Source organism: Myotis brandtii, unplaced genomic scaffold, assembly GCF_000412655.1.
Source record: "Myotis brandtii unplaced genomic scaffold, ASM41265v1 scaffold735, whole genome shotgun sequence".
In the NCBI taxonomy this organism is placed as follows: Eukaryota; Metazoa; Chordata; class Mammalia; order Chiroptera; family Vespertilionidae; genus Myotis; species Myotis brandtii.
The window spans coordinates 10106-26953 of record NW_005370916.1 but is presented as its reverse complement, the minus strand read 5'-3'; the positions used below and the strand labels follow the sequence as shown (position 1 = coordinate 26953).

Here is a 16848-nt window from a genome sequence, read left to right as displayed (position 1 = left end):
AGGCGCGCGACATGTACCGCTTCGCGGGCATCCCGCTGACCCCGCAGGTGGAGGACTGGATCCAGAAGAACACGCAGGCGCCCCGCGACAGCAGCGGCATCTACTCCACGCAGAAGAACTCCTCGGAGCAGTTTGAGAAGTGGCGCTTCAGCATGCCCTTCAAGCTGGCGCAGGTGGTGCAGGACGCCTGCGGCCCCGCCATGCGCCTCTTCGGCTACAAGCTGGCGCGGGACGCCGCCTCGCTCACCAACCGCTCGGTCAGCCTGCTGGAGGAGCGCGGCACCTTCTGGGTCACGTAGGGGGCCTGGGGCCTCCGCACCCTCCTCGTGAAAGTCCCGCCCTGCCTTCCTCAACCCAGGTCAGCCGCCTCAGGCCGGCTCTGCCTTAGAAGCAGCTCCCAGCAGCCAGCTTCCCCAGCGGCTGTGGGCTGGGGCTGGGGCTGCTGCCGAGAACAGATCGGTGCCCTGACCCCGTGCGGGCCATCAACCCAGACCTGAGGGGCAGGCTCTCGCCTATTGACAGCCTCTCTCTCTCTCTCTCTCTCTCTTACACTCATACACACAGAAACATACATGAAGCACACATAAATGCCTGTAGACCCTGTGGGCCAGACCACAGCCCCACAGTCTGGATTCCTACAATCCAGCGTGGATTCTGGGTGGTCCCCAGGGAGGGACAGCCCAGGCCCAGGGGTTAGAGGATGGCAGCTGAGGCTTCCCCATTCAGTTTTTCCATAAATGAGCCACCTGTGCCGGTTAACGATGGAGTCAGCTCTGTGACAAGCTACAACACACGTATAAAGACGAATACCCGCAGGCCCAGGGCACAGCACACAGCACACACTGGGAAACAGAAACAATTCTGCACACACACATGAAAACAAACGGACAAGCTTTCCCTTTGCTCTACGCCCACAGGCTTGGTAGGGCTCATCTGCATCACACACCTGTTTGGGAGCTGGGGAAGGAAACGTGGTCATGGCCGTGACCTTGTTTCCCGACTGGGTTTGGGATGAACGGGACAACAGAAGTGCCGAGTCTGCGGCCCCCGCTCACCTTGGAGTCTCGGGGCCCATTCACGTCCTTGCTGCTGGCAGGCAGGACGTTTTGAAATGGTCGACCCTCATGTGACTGCAGCCCAAAGTTCCCATCCCCTCCCATCCCAGCTCTGCTCATGTCCTGGAGCATGTCCGTGTCTGAAGGCTGCCTCAGGCCTGACTGGCAGAAGCAGCTGGGGTCCTGGGAAGCAAAAGGAACTCATGGTCCTGCCCCCTCCAGCCAGGCCTCTGGGGGGCAGGGCCCAGTGACAGTGCAGAGTGCTCTCAGAGGAGAAGCCACATCAGGATAGCCCCTCCTGAGAAGACAGGGGACAGCGGTCAGCGGTCAGCCTCCTGCTGGTCGCCATGGTTGCATGGCTGGTGCCTGAAATTCCTCCTTTAGGGTTCTGGGAAGAGTGTTGCTTAACAGGATGGACCGGGTATTTGTTTTCTGTTGTGTGTGTGTGTGTGTGTGTGTGTGTGTGTGTGTGTTGTTTTTAAGATATTTATGGTTTGGTGTCTTGTTTTGTGGACAGGCTGTGTTTTTGTTTCTGCGGAAGTGCCTCTTGGAAGTGGTCTGTGCTTGAGGGCTGAAGGGGCTCTGGGAGGACCAGTGGGAAGCACTCTGGTGCTTGCTGGAGGGAGAGGAGGAGGAGGAAGAGCCTCCTCCAAGGATCAGAGCTTAGGTGGCCACGGGACGACCCGGAGTGCCCTTCGGGCTTTTCTGCTTGGACTCACGTGAAATGAATCTCAGAAACCACCAGCATTCTTCGCTGCGTGTCCAGAAGCAGCATAAATTAGCAGCCCTCAGCCCAGGCCCAATCACACTCCCGGGGGGGCAGGCACTATGACCAAGCAGCAAATGTCCCCAAAATAGACACCTTCCCCCACTCCCACCCCAACCCGGGAGCCAAGCTCAGTGCCATCTAAGAACATGCAGGAAGCTGTAACCTCACTAAGGGCTGTTTCTGATTTCCTGGACAACCTCTGTCCAATCCATCCCATTGTCAAGCCCAGAGGGTTGAGTTTTCCTTGAGTAATAGGGTCATGAGGGAAAGACAGGATCTGCGTCCAGCTGGGGCTGCTGTGGGGAAGGGAGGGGTGTGTCCTGCTGGAAACTGCCGTTTGAAAAGGTGAGGATGGTAGCCATCTTATGGGGTCCCCTATAACCACCGGATCTGAGCTGCTGGGCACGCATCACCATGGACTTCAGCCACTTGAGGAGGTCTCCACTCTAGGCTTTCCAGTCCAAGGATAAGTCGTGCAGGGATCTGGCTCTAATTTGGGGTCCAAAAGCGACTCCAGCTCTGAAAACTTGACCCTGGGACAGAGTAGGGCCAGGATTTTTCTGGCAGGCCCAGAAGTGCTGGTGGTGCTTCCCCAGCCCCTGTCCTGCCCCCCACACTGTTCTCCACCTGGGGGTGGTGGGGGCAGGCTCCTCTCTCCTGGGTCCTTCCTAGTGTGGACAGCAGACTTCTTCCTTCTTATGTCCGGGGCCAAGGTCCCCACCCCTAAGCTCTGAGGACTGTGCCGTGAGTGGACCTTTGGGACGTCTCAGGACATTGACAATTTGTCCACAGCAAGTTGACTTAACTTATTTATTTTGTGAAAAAGAAGTGACAGAAAATACCTTCTTGTGTGCAGGGACTCAAAGCTGTACCCAAATCAAGAGAGACAAACTAGTAATAATAAGAACTATTCACTCATCCACACACAAGGACAACCCAAGATGACTCAGAATGCAGGAGGCAACTACACCAAGGCCGCAGGAGTCAGGACAGCCCAGGCTTTTGTTTAAGGAGATTCCTTGGTTTCCTCCTGCAGATTTGAGGATGCAACAGTAAGGCCCTTTCTGCTGTACGACCTTTGCCCAGGTGCCTGGAACAGGACACAACTCCAGTCAGTGTTGCCTTGGGGCTCTGGGAACCCTTGGGGTTTGGGGAAGGACAGGGTGGGTGACTGTTGCCTTTTCATCCGTGGGACCTGGTTGGGGTCACGTCCCTGGGGTTTTCAGCATGGAACTAGCTGGGGACGGTGGTCCCGCTGGGGGCAGTGCCCTCTTGTCCTGGTTTCTCTGCTCCTGCTGATCCACCAGGAGCCTTCGCTCCACAGCCCCCCTCCACCCCCTAGAGACAGAGGGAGCATTTGAGGCCTCACCTCCAGCTACCAGCTTCCTCAGAACAAGGGCCCATTCAGCAGCGAGCATTTACTCATTTTTTCTCCTTGAAGAAGATCTCTTTAGCCTGGCCTATATAAATAGTTCAGAACATTCCAGGCCTCGGTGAGACAGGCAGTGTCTAACACCCGCAAGCCATCACCACCACTGCCCGTTCCTGGCTTCTCTGTGCCTATTTGTAAGCCTTGGAGTGGAGGCAGGCACCGGGGAGTGGACGGTGGGGGCAGGAGTCCTGTGGCCCCAGGGAGAGGGAGAAGGGAGCCGTGTGCAGCGCTGTCACACCCCCTGCAGGTTATTACCGAGCTCAGGTTGAGAGACGTGACTAAATTCTACCCTTTGTCACTTTATGTGATGCACACACTTGAAAATAAATAACGAACAGAAAAAAGTATTTAATGAAGAGTTTACCCCCTGTCTGCCGCCCTCAGCACTACACCAAGGCCGCAGGAGTCAGGACAGCCCAGGCTTTTGTTTAAGGAGATTCCTTGGTTTCCTCCTGCAGATTTGAGGATGCAACAGTAAGGCCCTTTCTGCTGTACGACCTTTGCCCAGGTGCCTGGAACAGGACACAACTCCAGTCAGTGTTGCCTTGGGGCTCTGGGAACCCTTGGGGTTTGGGGAAGGACAGGGTGGGTGACTGTTGCCTTTTCATCCGTGGGACCTGGTTGGGGTCACGTCCCTGGGGTTTTCAGCATGGAACTAGCTGGGGACGGTGGTCCCGCTGGGGGCAGTGCCCTCTTGTCCTGGTTTCTCTGCTCCTGCTGATCCACCAGGAGCCTTCGCTCCACAGCCCCCCTCCACCCCCTAGAGACAGAGGGAGCATTTGAGGCCTCACCCCCAGCTACCAGCTTCCTCAGAACAAGGGCCCATTCAGCAGCGAGCATTTACTCATTTTTTCTCCTTGAAGAAGATCTCTTTAGCCTGGCCTATATAAATAGTTCAGAACATTCCAGGCCTCGGTGAGACAGGCAGTGTCTAACACCCGCAAGCCATCACCACCACTGCCCGTTCCTGGCTTCTCTGTGCCTATTTGTAAGCCTTGGAGTGGAGGCAGGCACCGGGGAGTGGACGGTGGGGGCAGGAGTCCTGTGGCCCCAGGGAGAGGGAGAAGGGAGCCGTGTGCAGCGCTGTCACACCCCCTGCAGGTTATTACCGAGCTCAGGTTGAGAGACGTGACTAAATTCTACCCTTTGTCACTTTATGTGATGCACACACTTGAAAATAACAAACAGAAAAAAGTATTTAATGAAGAGTTTACTCCCTGTCTGCCAGCGCCCTCAGCCAGAGGCTGGTCTAACGGGGCAGCCCCTGACCAAACCCCCAAGAACAGAAGACACCCACTCGGTCCATTACAGTGCATCTTTCTCTGCCTCCTCTGCCATCTGTCCGACCAGGGAACCAGTGTCAGCAGAATGTCAGGTCCCTGACCCAGAAGCTGCCTGCTTGGCCCAGACCGCAGACAGGAGATGCAAGCATCGGATGGTCCTGACCCTGAAGGTCTCGTCGGCCCTGGGTGACCCTCTCCCTCACGAGGGTCTGTTTTAATGGGCCCTAGGGCCTGTCCCTTGATAGGCCCTGGATGATGAAGGACAGGAGCAGAAGATTGGGTGGCTGTGTCCCCAAGGCAGTGCCCTCCCACTCCAGCCCCCACAGGCTGGAAGAAGGGTGGGAGCCTGGTCAGGGAGAGCGAAGGGGAGAGAAGGGGAGGAGATGGATCTGTAGCGGCCGAGTGGTCTTGTCGATCTGCACAAACGGAGAGAAGGAGCCTCCACTGCAGTGCAGGGGCTCAGGTGGCTGAGTTGCTTGTGAGGATTCCTAGGATGTGGTCCAGCTGGACGGGAGGGAGGAGGCCCGAGGTGTCCTGAGTGCAGCCACGTTGCCTCTCAGCGGTCGCGGCTTCAGGACGAGTCAAAACTGCTCTTTACCTCAAAAGGACGAAGCACAATTGCCAACTTCAGTTTTCTTAAAAGCTTCGAGGTCCTTTGATCTTGTGCCCTCTGTCACTTGATGACTGTGCCCAGTGGACTAATCAGTGACGTGTTTCCATGGTGCCATCCGCGTGAGCCTCGCTCATGTTGTAGCTCGGGTATTTTGCCTGGGAAATGAAATGACCCGTGTACCCTGCTTCCCCTCACCCTGGGCTTGGCCTGGGCACCTCCTGAAGTCTCCGTCTCCGCTGTAAATTCTAGGCCAAGTCTGCACGGCTCCCCTGCTCCCTCCTGGATCCTGCAAACTCTGCCTTTTTGCCAAGACCTCTCCCTGTGTCATGTTTCAAGGCCACATGGTCCAGGACACTCCCTTCATGGCCATGTGTGGCCATGGTGTGTACATAGGTGTCCACGTGTTTGTGTGTGTGTAACATGCAGCTCATTCTGCTCGGCCACATCGCTCCCTGCCCCCTTGCCACCAGTGTCCTTGCCGTGGCTACACACAATCTGCCGTCTCCTGGAAACACAGGAGCCGCCCTTCAGAGCTGGCAGCCAGCGCCGGTCGGGGTCTGCTTTGTGGAAGAGAATGTGAACCCATCACTCGATGGCTTACTTGATTTATTTAATTAAAAATGAAAACATGCAACGAGTAAAATTCCAAGTGTCTCTGCCTTTCTTTTGCATTTGTTCTCAGCAGCAGTCATAAAAATTAACAGGAAAAAAATGAGCAGCTGTAGGGATGGGGTGACTTCGGCATGAAGCAGGGCAGAGGGAACCCCGCCCCCTCCCGAGGAGTGAAGGACAGGGAAGTGTGGCTGAGGGCCGGGGGCACGAGGAGCGTCCTGCATGTCACCAGGACGGCAGAGCCGGGGGTGGCTGTGCTCGCAGCTGGCTCAGGCGTGAGGTCTGAGAGGTAGCTTCCCAGGCATCCTGGGGCAGGGGCAGGGGCAGGGGCATTGGCCAGAGGTCAGGGGACTTGGGGACATGTCCCAGCTTTGCCACTATCTGGCCCCGTGTCCTTGGGCAAGTAACTTTCCTTATCTGAGCCCCAGTTTCCTTTAGAATGAGGGTGCCGTCTGTGGTTTACAACCCTTGTTCCAAAAAGCCCTTTAGAGATGAGAAAATCAGCCCTCTTGCCCAGAACGACTGTGTCGATTGGCTGGCACCTGAGATTTCATTTGGCTAAAAACCCCATCAGGAGATTTCTAAGGCTCTTTCTCACTAAGAAAGTGTAACGGAATCCTTTCAGATGGCAATTGCACTGCTCTAGCAGTCATAACAGTTTTAGTGCGAATTAGATTCCCGCCCTTTGGTCTCCGCACAGCCACTGGAGGGAACGGACTGTCCGCAGGGAGAAGGCTCATTCTGGAACACGGAAGGCAGAGCTGGTGGGCCCTGTGGGTTGGGGGCCTGGGCAAGCAGGGCAACAGCAACATGAAGGACAGAAGGGCTGAGCCCTGGGGACAGTAGTACCTAGAGGAGGGGTGATGACAGGGAAGGCACGATGTAAGGGAAGGGGACCCTTTCCCAAACCTCAAGCCTGTGTCTGTGCCCTTTCGCCCAGGCCAGGCCTGGGAAACTCACACCAGCTTCCTCCCAGCCTTTAACATACAGGAGTCAGTGCAATGGCGTCCCGACCTGAGTGCAATCTCCACCCCCGGCCCAGCCAGGGGGCACGGCTGTCTCCTCTTTTCTGGGGACTGGGTATATTTAGCTTCTTTTCTGGGTTGTGTTTCCTACCACAAATGGCCCCTGGCGAAACGAATGGCCCTAATCATAGAGCGAGCAGCCCAGACACCTCCCCACCCACTCGCCCCTCAGCCACCAGCCCAGACCAAAAGCCATCTCTCCCCTCCCCCACTCCCGGACCTCTTGGGGCTCCTGAATCTTCCTCCTCTGCACCCCCAGTTACCCAACCCTGGGAAGGAGCTGAACCCCCCACAGGGTCTCCTGGGAGTGACAGTCAGCTGGTCCCAAAGCAGGAAGCAGTTTGATCACCAGCAGGGGCCTGGGACTCGTGCCACTTGCTCCTGGAGCCCTGCCAGGCAGGCCCAGCCCTGGAGTCTGCAGCACAGAATCTCCGAGCGTGTCTGGCAGAGCCGTGGTCACCTGACCGCTCTTAGGAGGCTGCATGCACATTGGCACGGTCAAGGCTCTGAGAAGTCCTGCATCCCTGGGACCCAGCTTCTCAGGGTTCACCAGAATCACTGTTATGAGTGGAATTCTTTTATCATAAAAACTTTTTTTTTTTTTGGCCAAACAACATTTTCAAGACTCTGGAATCCTACAGAGCAATTTGGAGCAGCCAGAAACCTGCAAGTATAAGCTTATACCACTAAAAGCCAGAATACGCAGACAGGAAGGTGGTGGGTGAAGAGGCTGGGGAGAAAAAGGGCAGGGTTTCAGAGCCCCTCCCACCTCAGGCCATTCTCACTGAGCCCCGAGCAGGAGCAGGAGGTGGCCTATGGGACTGTAGCAGACTCGGGGTCACTGTGGGGGGAGTTCACGACCCAAGGCATCCGTCTGCTGTCATAAACCTGCTGGTCCCTGAAACCCTGGGCCCTTGGCTTTCTCAGTCACCCACACCTGCAGGGCCTCTGTGACATTCTGCTCAGAGAGGGAGGCCCTGGGGGACCCGGGCCAGGCATAGACCCCACGGGGCACTATTGATCTGAGAAACTGGAGCTCGGGGCACTTCTTAGAGGAGACGTTTCTGAAACAGCTGGACAGAGGTTCCCCACAGTAAACAGCTTCCCTGGAGATGCAATCCTCTAGTCCAGCGGTTCTCAACCTGTGGGTCGCGACCCCTTTGGGGGTCGAACGACCCTTTCACAGGGGTCGCCTAAGACCATCGGAAAACACATATATAATTACATATTGTTTTTGTGATTAATCACTATGCTTTCATTATGTTCAATTTGTAACAATGAAAATACATCCTGCATATCAGACATTTACATTACGATTCATAACAGTAGCAACATTACAGTTATGAAGTAGCAACGAAAATAATTTTATGGTTGGGGGTCACCACAACATCAGGAACTGTATTAAAGGGTCGCGGCATTAGGAAGGTTGAGAACTGCTGCTCTAGTCGCTAGTAAACCCCTTGCTAAGCGCTGCTGTGCACTTTAGTGGGAGAACACGCAGCCAGTATAGGCTTCACAGGCAAGGCTTGCCCAGGAAATCAGCATGAGAGAAGGAAGAAAGGGAGAGAGGGAGGCAGGGGGCAGGGAAAGTGACAGGAGGGGGCATTCTCATGAGAGGCAGGGGAGGAAGGCAGCCAATTTGCTGAAAGCACCCGCTGACCACAGCCATGCTGTCCAAGAACTTAGGGGACGGGCAGGGTCAGGCCTGGCCCAGGTGCACGCGCAGCCCCAATGTGCCCTGTGGGTGTGTGGCCCACGCAGTGTCTGGTTTTGTTTTTAACAATTGGCATTAGAGGCCAACACTTAAAAATTAAGGGGTTTTATATAAAAACCAGATTTCTGCTTCCTCTGGAAAATCGGGTGTCTTGGTTTGAGTTACACCAGAAGCTGATGCTGAGGCAGGGATGAGAGCACACGGTTTATTTCAGAGCTGCAGACAGCCTGGGGGATGGGGGAGTGGGGAAAGCCAGCAAGCCAGCAGCCCCCCGGGGAGTCAGAGCAGAACCCTCCCTCACGGTATGACGCCACGCCTTGCAGTTACCCAGGGGTGAGGCAAGGGAGCCTGAGTGGGGCTACACCAGTCCTGTCAGTCTTTGGCTGAGGGCTGCTCTCAGGGAGCAGTAATTCCTCAGCACCGTCCTGTTGGCACAGCAGCATTCCAGAAATCGGGAAAAGGTGCTGGGCCCCAGGGTCAAATTGCAGGCAGCTGGACGTTTCCCGAGTAAGGTGTGAGGGATGGGAAGGGGTCTGACAGCAGCAGGTCCCTGGGAACAAGAGGTGATGGGTGACAGGGGACCCCCGTGCCCACAGGCACAATGGGCTGCAGCTGGGAGGAGGGCAGGCCACCACGTGCCCTCTGGTCTGTCCTAGACTGAGGCAGCATTGACCACAGCACTTGGACTGAGGGTTTGCCTCTGAGACATCTGCTCTGTGAATCCTTGTCCGTCCAAAGTGAGAAACCAACAGGCCAAGAGGCCCACAGCTGCGCCTCCATTCATTACAATAGCACCCCAGGCTCTCTAAGTGGTTGAGGTTCCAAGCCCCCCACCCCCACACCCCCACTCAACCACCCCTGGCTGTCTCTGGCTGCACCCATCTGGGTCTGTCCTGCCACCCCTACCCCGGGGCCGCTGCTGAATAAGCGGTGAGGAAGAGGACAATGGTCGTGTCCACCTGGATGGTGGGCGGCAGGTCTGCATCCGGTCCATCCCAGAGCTGCCTGCCCTGGGGAGCTTTCAGCTCTTTTCTGCTCTGATGCACATAGTCGGGGGTGCTCACCTGTGGGCACATAGGTCGCTTGATCAGTGTGGCAACCCCAAGAGCCTGAGGTCAAATGCTACCCTGGTCTCGCCACCCGGGAAAGCTCAACAGAGTGACCGAGGAGACATCGTGAGCGAAGGCCTGGAGGATGAAGGGGACTTGGAGAGTTTGGGGACCGAGAACCAATTTGTTCTGGCTGAGATGGAGATGAGACACGGGTCTAGGGAGGAGAGCTGGGGCCTGAACATGCAGGAGCCTCTAAGACACTAAGAAGAGATTGGACTTGACCCTAAGAGCTCGAGGGCACCGTTGAAAGGCAGAGAGAAGCAGGGAGGCCTGGTCTGATCACTGATGCCCCATCTGACAGATGAGGAGAGTGCGGTGCGGAGAGCTGGTATGACCAGCAGTGTTAGGAGGTGAAGCCACATCCTTCATCCTTACAGACCTTCCGTCCCACCTTTTGCCTCAAGTCTCCAACCTGGGTCTGTTGAGACCCCCACAGGCCATGTGAATGCAATGGAGGCACAAGCCCAGAACCAAAGGCTTCCTTCTGGGGTCATGCACAGCCCCTCCCCTAAATGCCAGCTTTTCCAAGTCAGCCAGAGCCTGCTCTTCTCCAGGCTTGAATAGCAGCGATGTGTCCTAGCTGTGTGACCTTGCACCAGTGAATTGCCCTCTCTGAGCCTTAGGATACTCATGTGTAAATAGGGGATAAGATCCATGTGGAGGACGGGCATGTATGCCGTGTGCCTGGCTCCTGGTGAGACCTGAATAAACAGCGGCTGCTCTTGAAGACAGTCAGAGGCCCTTCCCCCTGTGTTTGCCTCTTTCCGGGAGCCTCAGAATTAATCAGTGAATCAACAGCTATTTTGAAGGCTAGAGCAGAGGCCCACATAGAGCTTATAATAGACCCCGGGGCCACGTAGAGTGGCCCTTCAGCACGTGGGGCGGTCAGGGTGGTGTCAGGCCAGGCACAGAGGGGCAGCCCTCGGTCCCCAGGCCACAGGCCAGCTCTGTTCCCTGCAGGACGAATCCTGAAAACCAGAACTGAGCACTAGAGACAGCCCCGTGATGCCCTCGGAACAGCTCTCCGAGTTTGGGAGGCTGAGTGGGGGCTAGGTTTCGCTTTCCTTTGGGAAGTTGTCATTAATTCCACGTCTGTGCTTTAACATTCTTTCCTCCGACGCGGTGTTGGTTTCTTGAAGCAGTTTCCCTTCCAGGAAAAGGTGCCCTCTGACTCCTGTCTGAGTGAGTGGAGAGACTGACACTTGAGAACCAAGAAGACCGGGTTTAAGTCAATTCAATCAAAACATGGCCGGATGGGCAGTGCTTCCGCTCCCCTGCCCTGGCCCGGGTGGGGTCTGGCTGGCCCAAAATAGAGAGGCGTGTCCACACTTGGCCTGGAGCCCACGACTTCCTGACTCATGTCTCACTCGGCTGCGGAGCAGAGGAACACGGTCCGGACTTGCCCGTGGAAGGAGGATCCACGGAGCCCACTGCAGGGAAGCACTCCTGACCGCTCACCTCGAGGCCTCCTGCCCGGCTCGTTCTCTCTCACAGGTGAGAAGCCTCCGTGTTCACGCTGTCCCTCACTGTGCCTGATACAGCACGTGCATCAGGCTGAATGAATGAATGGGGATTAAGGTTAAGAAGCACTAGGAATAAGCACTTTCAGTCTTTATTGTGGTAAAATACACACGACAGAAAAGTCACTGTTAGTGACATTTAACACACTCATCGTGAGCAACCACGCCGTCACTGTCCAGCTCCAGAAAGTTCTCACAATCCCAAAAGGCAACCCGCATGTCCCCTGGCAACCACTCCTCTGCTGTACGGCTCTACGGAGGCTCCCATTCTGACTATTTCAATGGAATCATACATGTAAATGGAATCTGCATTATTTGTTCTTCTTTCGCTCAGCATGTTTTCAAGGTTTGTCCATGTTGCAGGATGTATCAGAATTTCATTCTTTTTAAAATCTGAATAATATTCCATTCAGGAATATGCCACGGTTTGTTATTCATTCATCAGTGAATGGACATGGTTTTTTCTCATCTTTAGGCTTCACTTCCATTTAATAAACATGTCTTGAGCTCCTACTGTGACCCAGGTACTATGCTGGACACTTGTTCATTATCTGTTTTTAAAAATATATTTTTATTGATTTCAGGGAGAGAGGAAGAAGGGGAGAGAGAGAGAGAAACATCCATGATGAGAGAGAATCATGGATCAGCTGCCTCCTGCAAGCCCCACACTGGGGATTGAGCCCACAACCCAGACAAGTGCCCTGACTGGGAATCGAACGGTGACCTCCTAGTTCATAAGTCGACACTCAACCATTGAGCCACACTGGTCAGGCTCATTACCTTTTACTGAACCTTCAAAACTGCTCTCAACCGGCTGGAAATTATTTCTGCATTTCACAGATAAAGAAACTGGGAACTGAGGCTCAGCAAGGTCTAAGGAACTCAAGATAAAAAGTAGCAGAGCCCGGCCAGCGTGGCTCAGTGATTGAGTATTGATCTATGAACCAGGTCACAGTTCGATTCCCGGTCAGGGCACATGCCCAGGTTGCAGGCCTAATGGGGGGCCTGCGGGAAGCTGCCAATGAATGATTCTCTCTCATCACTGATGTTTCTATCTCTCTCTGCCTCTCCCTTCCTCTCTGAAATCAATAAAAATAGTTTTTAAAATATATTTTTTTAAAAGTTCAGCCCAACAAATGTTGGCTGTGTGCCTGCAGGATGCCAGGCCACAGGGTACAGAGGTGGAAAGCACAGTCCCTGTCTATAAAGTAACAGCCAAGCCATTTCAGACTCCGGGCAGATGTGGTATCATTACTTACTTTTATAATTACCAAAGAAATAAATGCATTAATGATTACAAGGTGGCTTGATTTGTGATCATTGGTACCGATAAATTCCCAATCAGGGAAAAATAAAAACCCACCCTCAAACCCCCTGTCTGTGCCAGACCCTCCCTGCTTATGACTGATGGGATTGTCCAATTTGAAGGGGTTGGGCCCTCACTGGTTTAAGTGTAACTCACCAGCTCCTTTCTGCCCTTGACTGCAAAGTCACTCCGTCCGTATCCGCAGCAACAGCTCCCGGAAGGGGCTCTGTCAGGCCCCTCAGAGGCCCAGGCCCTGCACTGCCGTCCGCTTTATCTTGGACATAGAAGCAGGGTGACCTGACCCCTGTCCTGCAGATTTCTCACCACTGACTTCGGAGTCCTGGGTCAGGTGGCTCTCCTGAGGACATAAGCAGGAGACGGCTCGCTGTAGGGCCACCTCATTTTACTAGAAACAAGGATGTATCTGTAACCTGGTTTCTCACTCAAAATGCTTGTCTCGCTGTAGGGCCCTGTGCAAACTTCTGGTCATTCAAGTCCCCTGGGCAGGACCCAGCGGAGAGGCACAGCACGGCAGGACCTGGATGGCTCAGAGTCCACACCTCGGCATCTTTCCTCAGAGGCCGCAGGAGGTGCGGTGCCGGCCCTGGAGCTGATGGCAGAGCCCTGGCAGTGCCAGTGCGACCTCTTGGAAGGTAAACTGAAGTGGAATTTAAGTGAGATTGGGCATCTTTTCTTACTTACACAGAGATGCCGCCCTTTCGCAAATGTCAGAGTCTGTGTATCAGGAAGGAGGCGAGCGTGGAACCTGGAGCCAGTCTGCCTGTTCTCCAGTCCTGGCTCTGCCTACTTCCTCGCGGTGTGACCTTGAACGAAGTACTTCGCCTGTCTGTACCACAGGAGCCTCATCTGCAAAATGGTGGGGGGAAAAAAGAAGGTGATACAAATGGTATCTACCTCATGGAGCTGTTGTAAGGGCAAGTAAATCAAGATGTGTAAGGGGCTTGGCACACAGTCAGTGTTAGCTCTTTTGTTAAGAGGCTGGTCAGATCCCAGACTATAAAATTAAAATTCATCCTCAATAAAATTGTATGTTATAAAAAAAAAAAAGAGGCTGGTCAGAGCTGGGAATAAAGAGAGAAAAATGGAATTCTAATGGCTTTGTTCTCCAGAAATGACCAGATTAGTTGTGTGTCCATGAACATTTTAAGCAAGTGTATGTTTGTAATATTGTTTCTCACTCAAAATACTTCTCTCAAAACATTCCAGATACAACTGATGGGTAATCATAATGACGATGATTTGCTGAGCAAGTACTATCTGCTAGGCACTGTGCCCAGTGCCTTCCATGCATTAAGTCATCGGATGACCCTCCCAGCCCTGTGAAATGGGTCCTTGATTCTCACCCATTTTACGGAGGAGGAAACTAAGGCTTGGAGGGGTGGAGCGAGGACGGATCCAAGTTGCAAACCAGGTCTTTCTGCCTTTAGAGCAGTGGTTCTCAACCTTCTGGCCCTTTAAATACAGTTCCTCATGTTGTGACCCAACCATAACATTATTTTCGTTGCTACTTCATAACTGTAATGTTGCTGCTGTTATGAATCGTCATGTAAATATCTGATATGCAGGATGGTCTTAGGCGACCCCTGTGAAAGGGTTGTTCGACCGCCAAAGGGGTCACGACCCACAGGTTGAGAACCGCTGCTTTAGATCCTGACCTCAGAGCTGCCGTGCCACCACCGCGGGACATCCACGTGCTCAGGACCTTGGCACCCTCGTCCCTCTTCTTGGTGGCAGGATCTCGGGCAATCCTGGTCGCGACCCACAGGTTGAGAAACCGCTGCTTTAGAGCCTGACCTCAGAGCTGCCGTGCCACCACCGTGGGACATCCACGTGCTCAGGACCTTGGCACCCTCGCCCCTCTTCTTGGTGGCAGGATCTCGGGCAATCCTGCAGATGTTGTCTGCCTCTGGAACAGTGCCCATAGGCTCCTGACCTAACCAAGACAGAGGCAGCAGAACTGCCTTGGCTTTCCGTGCCAGCTGTGTGGCGCTCGGGTGGGGAAGTGTCAGGTGCGGAGGCCTCTCCTGCTGCCCTCCACACATCAACCCACAACAGACATGGAACAAAGCTCAAGCTCGGCAGGGAGCCAGGCGATGCAAACCAAGACCACAAAGACCTCTGGCGTCGGCAACCTTTTTTGTTAAATAGTAAAACCCAGTGCTGGGGACGGTGGGGAGAAATACGCATGCGTCTGAGGAGAGACGTTTGGAGGAAGGTTTGGTAGTCTGCACCAAAGCCTTTACATCCAGTAAATCCAGTACAGGAATTTATCCCAAGGAAATAACTGTGGTTGGATGCTAAGATTTAATGTTTTCAAACATTAAACATTGTTTATAATAGTGAAAAATTGGAAAACCACTTAAGTGTTGACTAATAAGGGATTGATCAAATAAATTATAGTTGCACGTATGATAAAATCCCCTACATCCATTAAAATGATTATGCAGAGGACTTTTATGGTAGTTAACAATGTTTAAGATATATTAGATGACAAAGGTAGTCTTTAGAACAATAAGTACCATTTGGCTCCATTTATACAAAATAAAGTATTCTCTATAATGTGAATATATTTCCACAGAGAAATGATTAGAAAGACATAAACCAAACTGTTGCCACTAAATCACTTATCTGAATATTTGACAATCTCTTTAGCAAACGTACCCCCTGCATTCGTCACATAGCACTTAAGAGCGTGGCCTCTAGAGTCAGGCTGCCTGGGTTCAAATCCCAATTCCATCCTCATTCACGGAAGCCCCTCTGAAGTTCAGGCTTCACGGACAAACGGGGACACCGGCTCCTCGCCCCTGCTCACGGGTGTTGGGAGACGTGTGGATTCCCGGGGCCACGCTTCACCGGGACTTATTATCGCCATTACTCTGAGTCCTTTAACTAGCCATTGTGCTGATTGTGAGTATAACTCGTAGGAAGGAGAGAGCCTGGGTGCCCGCCTCCTTCCTCTGCCTGCAGGACTCGCTCACATGGCCAGGACTCCGGTGTCCAGCCTTCCTCGCCTCTGTCCACACAGAGGACTTGGAATGAGCCGCCCCGCCAACACCGGTCTGCTGGCCCCAGAGTGAGACAAGGAAGTTTACAAAAATGCATAAGCAAATGTTTGATTTGGGAGAAGAGGAGGGACAGAGCCTGCCCGAGAGGGAGGCTTTCAGGGAGGCCCAGGAGCGCCGTCCTGCACCGCTGGGTCTCCTTGTGTTGCCTGTTTGTTCTTCCTTCGTCCCGACCACCTCGCTGGCTGTGAAGCATCTGGCTGCAACAGGGGGCTGATTTTAATAAATCCGAGACGTTTCCCTCAGTGCAACGGATTTGGAAGAAGCCAAGGAGAAAACCCGCGGTGTTGCCGGCAGGAGCCCAGAGAGGCAGAGACGGACAGGAAAGAGGAGGTGGCTGATAACCTCATGAGGACCAGGAAGAGTTTGGGGTGAGGCTCAGACACATGACTGGCATGTTCGGAAACTGAGAGAGATGGGCCAACAGCCAGCATCCGCCTGCCAGGTTCCCATCCTCTCCTGCGGCCCCTCACTGGGCAGAAGCTGGCTCCTTCGAGTCACAGGCTTCTCCAGATGTGGGAGAAGAATGGGACTGAAGGACAGGTTGTGGCTGTTTCCCCTACACAGTTGTTAATGCTCCTGGGAGCCCTATGCGTGAGGGATGTCCACAGTGTCCGGCCTCAGCAGCCCTGCTCAGCTCCTGTCGACTCACCTGTGGCTTCTTTCATGGAGCCAGTCTCCTGTTTGGTCTTCCTCCTTTCCCCTGCCCGGTGTTTTCCCAGTGTTTTTGCCTTTTTCAAAGAACCCTGCCTTCTCGGGATGTGCCCAAAGCAGGACAGCTTCAGTTTGGTCATGTTTGCCTCCAGCAATGTTTTAGGCTGAATTTGCTCTCAGGCCCACTTGGCTGCCCAGGGCAGTGGTCGGCAAACTCATTAGTCAACAGAGCCAAATATCAACAATACAACAATTGAAATTTCTTTTGAGAGCCAAATTTTTTAAACTTAAACTATATAGGTAGGTACATTGTTATTAACTTAATTAGGGTACTCCTAAGCTGGCCTTTGCTAAAAACGTCCTCAATCTGATTGAGGTACGTTCGCTGAGGTCGACCCCTTCCAACTCTCCCATCCACACTCGTCTATCTGAAACAAGTATACAAGACGAGTGTGGATGGAAGAGTTGGAAGGGGTCGACCTCAGCGAACATACCTCAATCAGATTGAGGACGTTTTTAGCAAAGGCCAGCTTAGGAGTACCCTAATTAAGTTAATAACAATGTACCTACCTATATAGTTTAAGTTTAAAAAATTTGGCTCTCAAAAGAAATTTCAATCATTGTACTGTTGATATTTGGCTCTGTTGACTAATGAGTTTGCCAACCACTG

At 53.4% G+C, this 16848-nt stretch overlaps 1 protein-coding gene across 1 annotated transcript in view; it reads left to right on the top strand.

Moving 5' to 3' along the window:
• CHST3 (carbohydrate (chondroitin 6) sulfotransferase 3) overlaps positions 1-361 on the top strand; it is a 28992-nt gene extending 28631 nt beyond the window's left edge. Inside the window, exon 5 of the mRNA XM_014530362.1 lies at positions 3-361. Within this exon, the coding sequence (XP_014385848.1) occupies positions 3-299 (297 nt within the window). The 3' untranslated portion in view covers positions 300-361. The remainder of the gene's footprint in view (positions 1-2) is intronic.
• Positions 362-16848: the final 16487 nt, after the last annotated feature.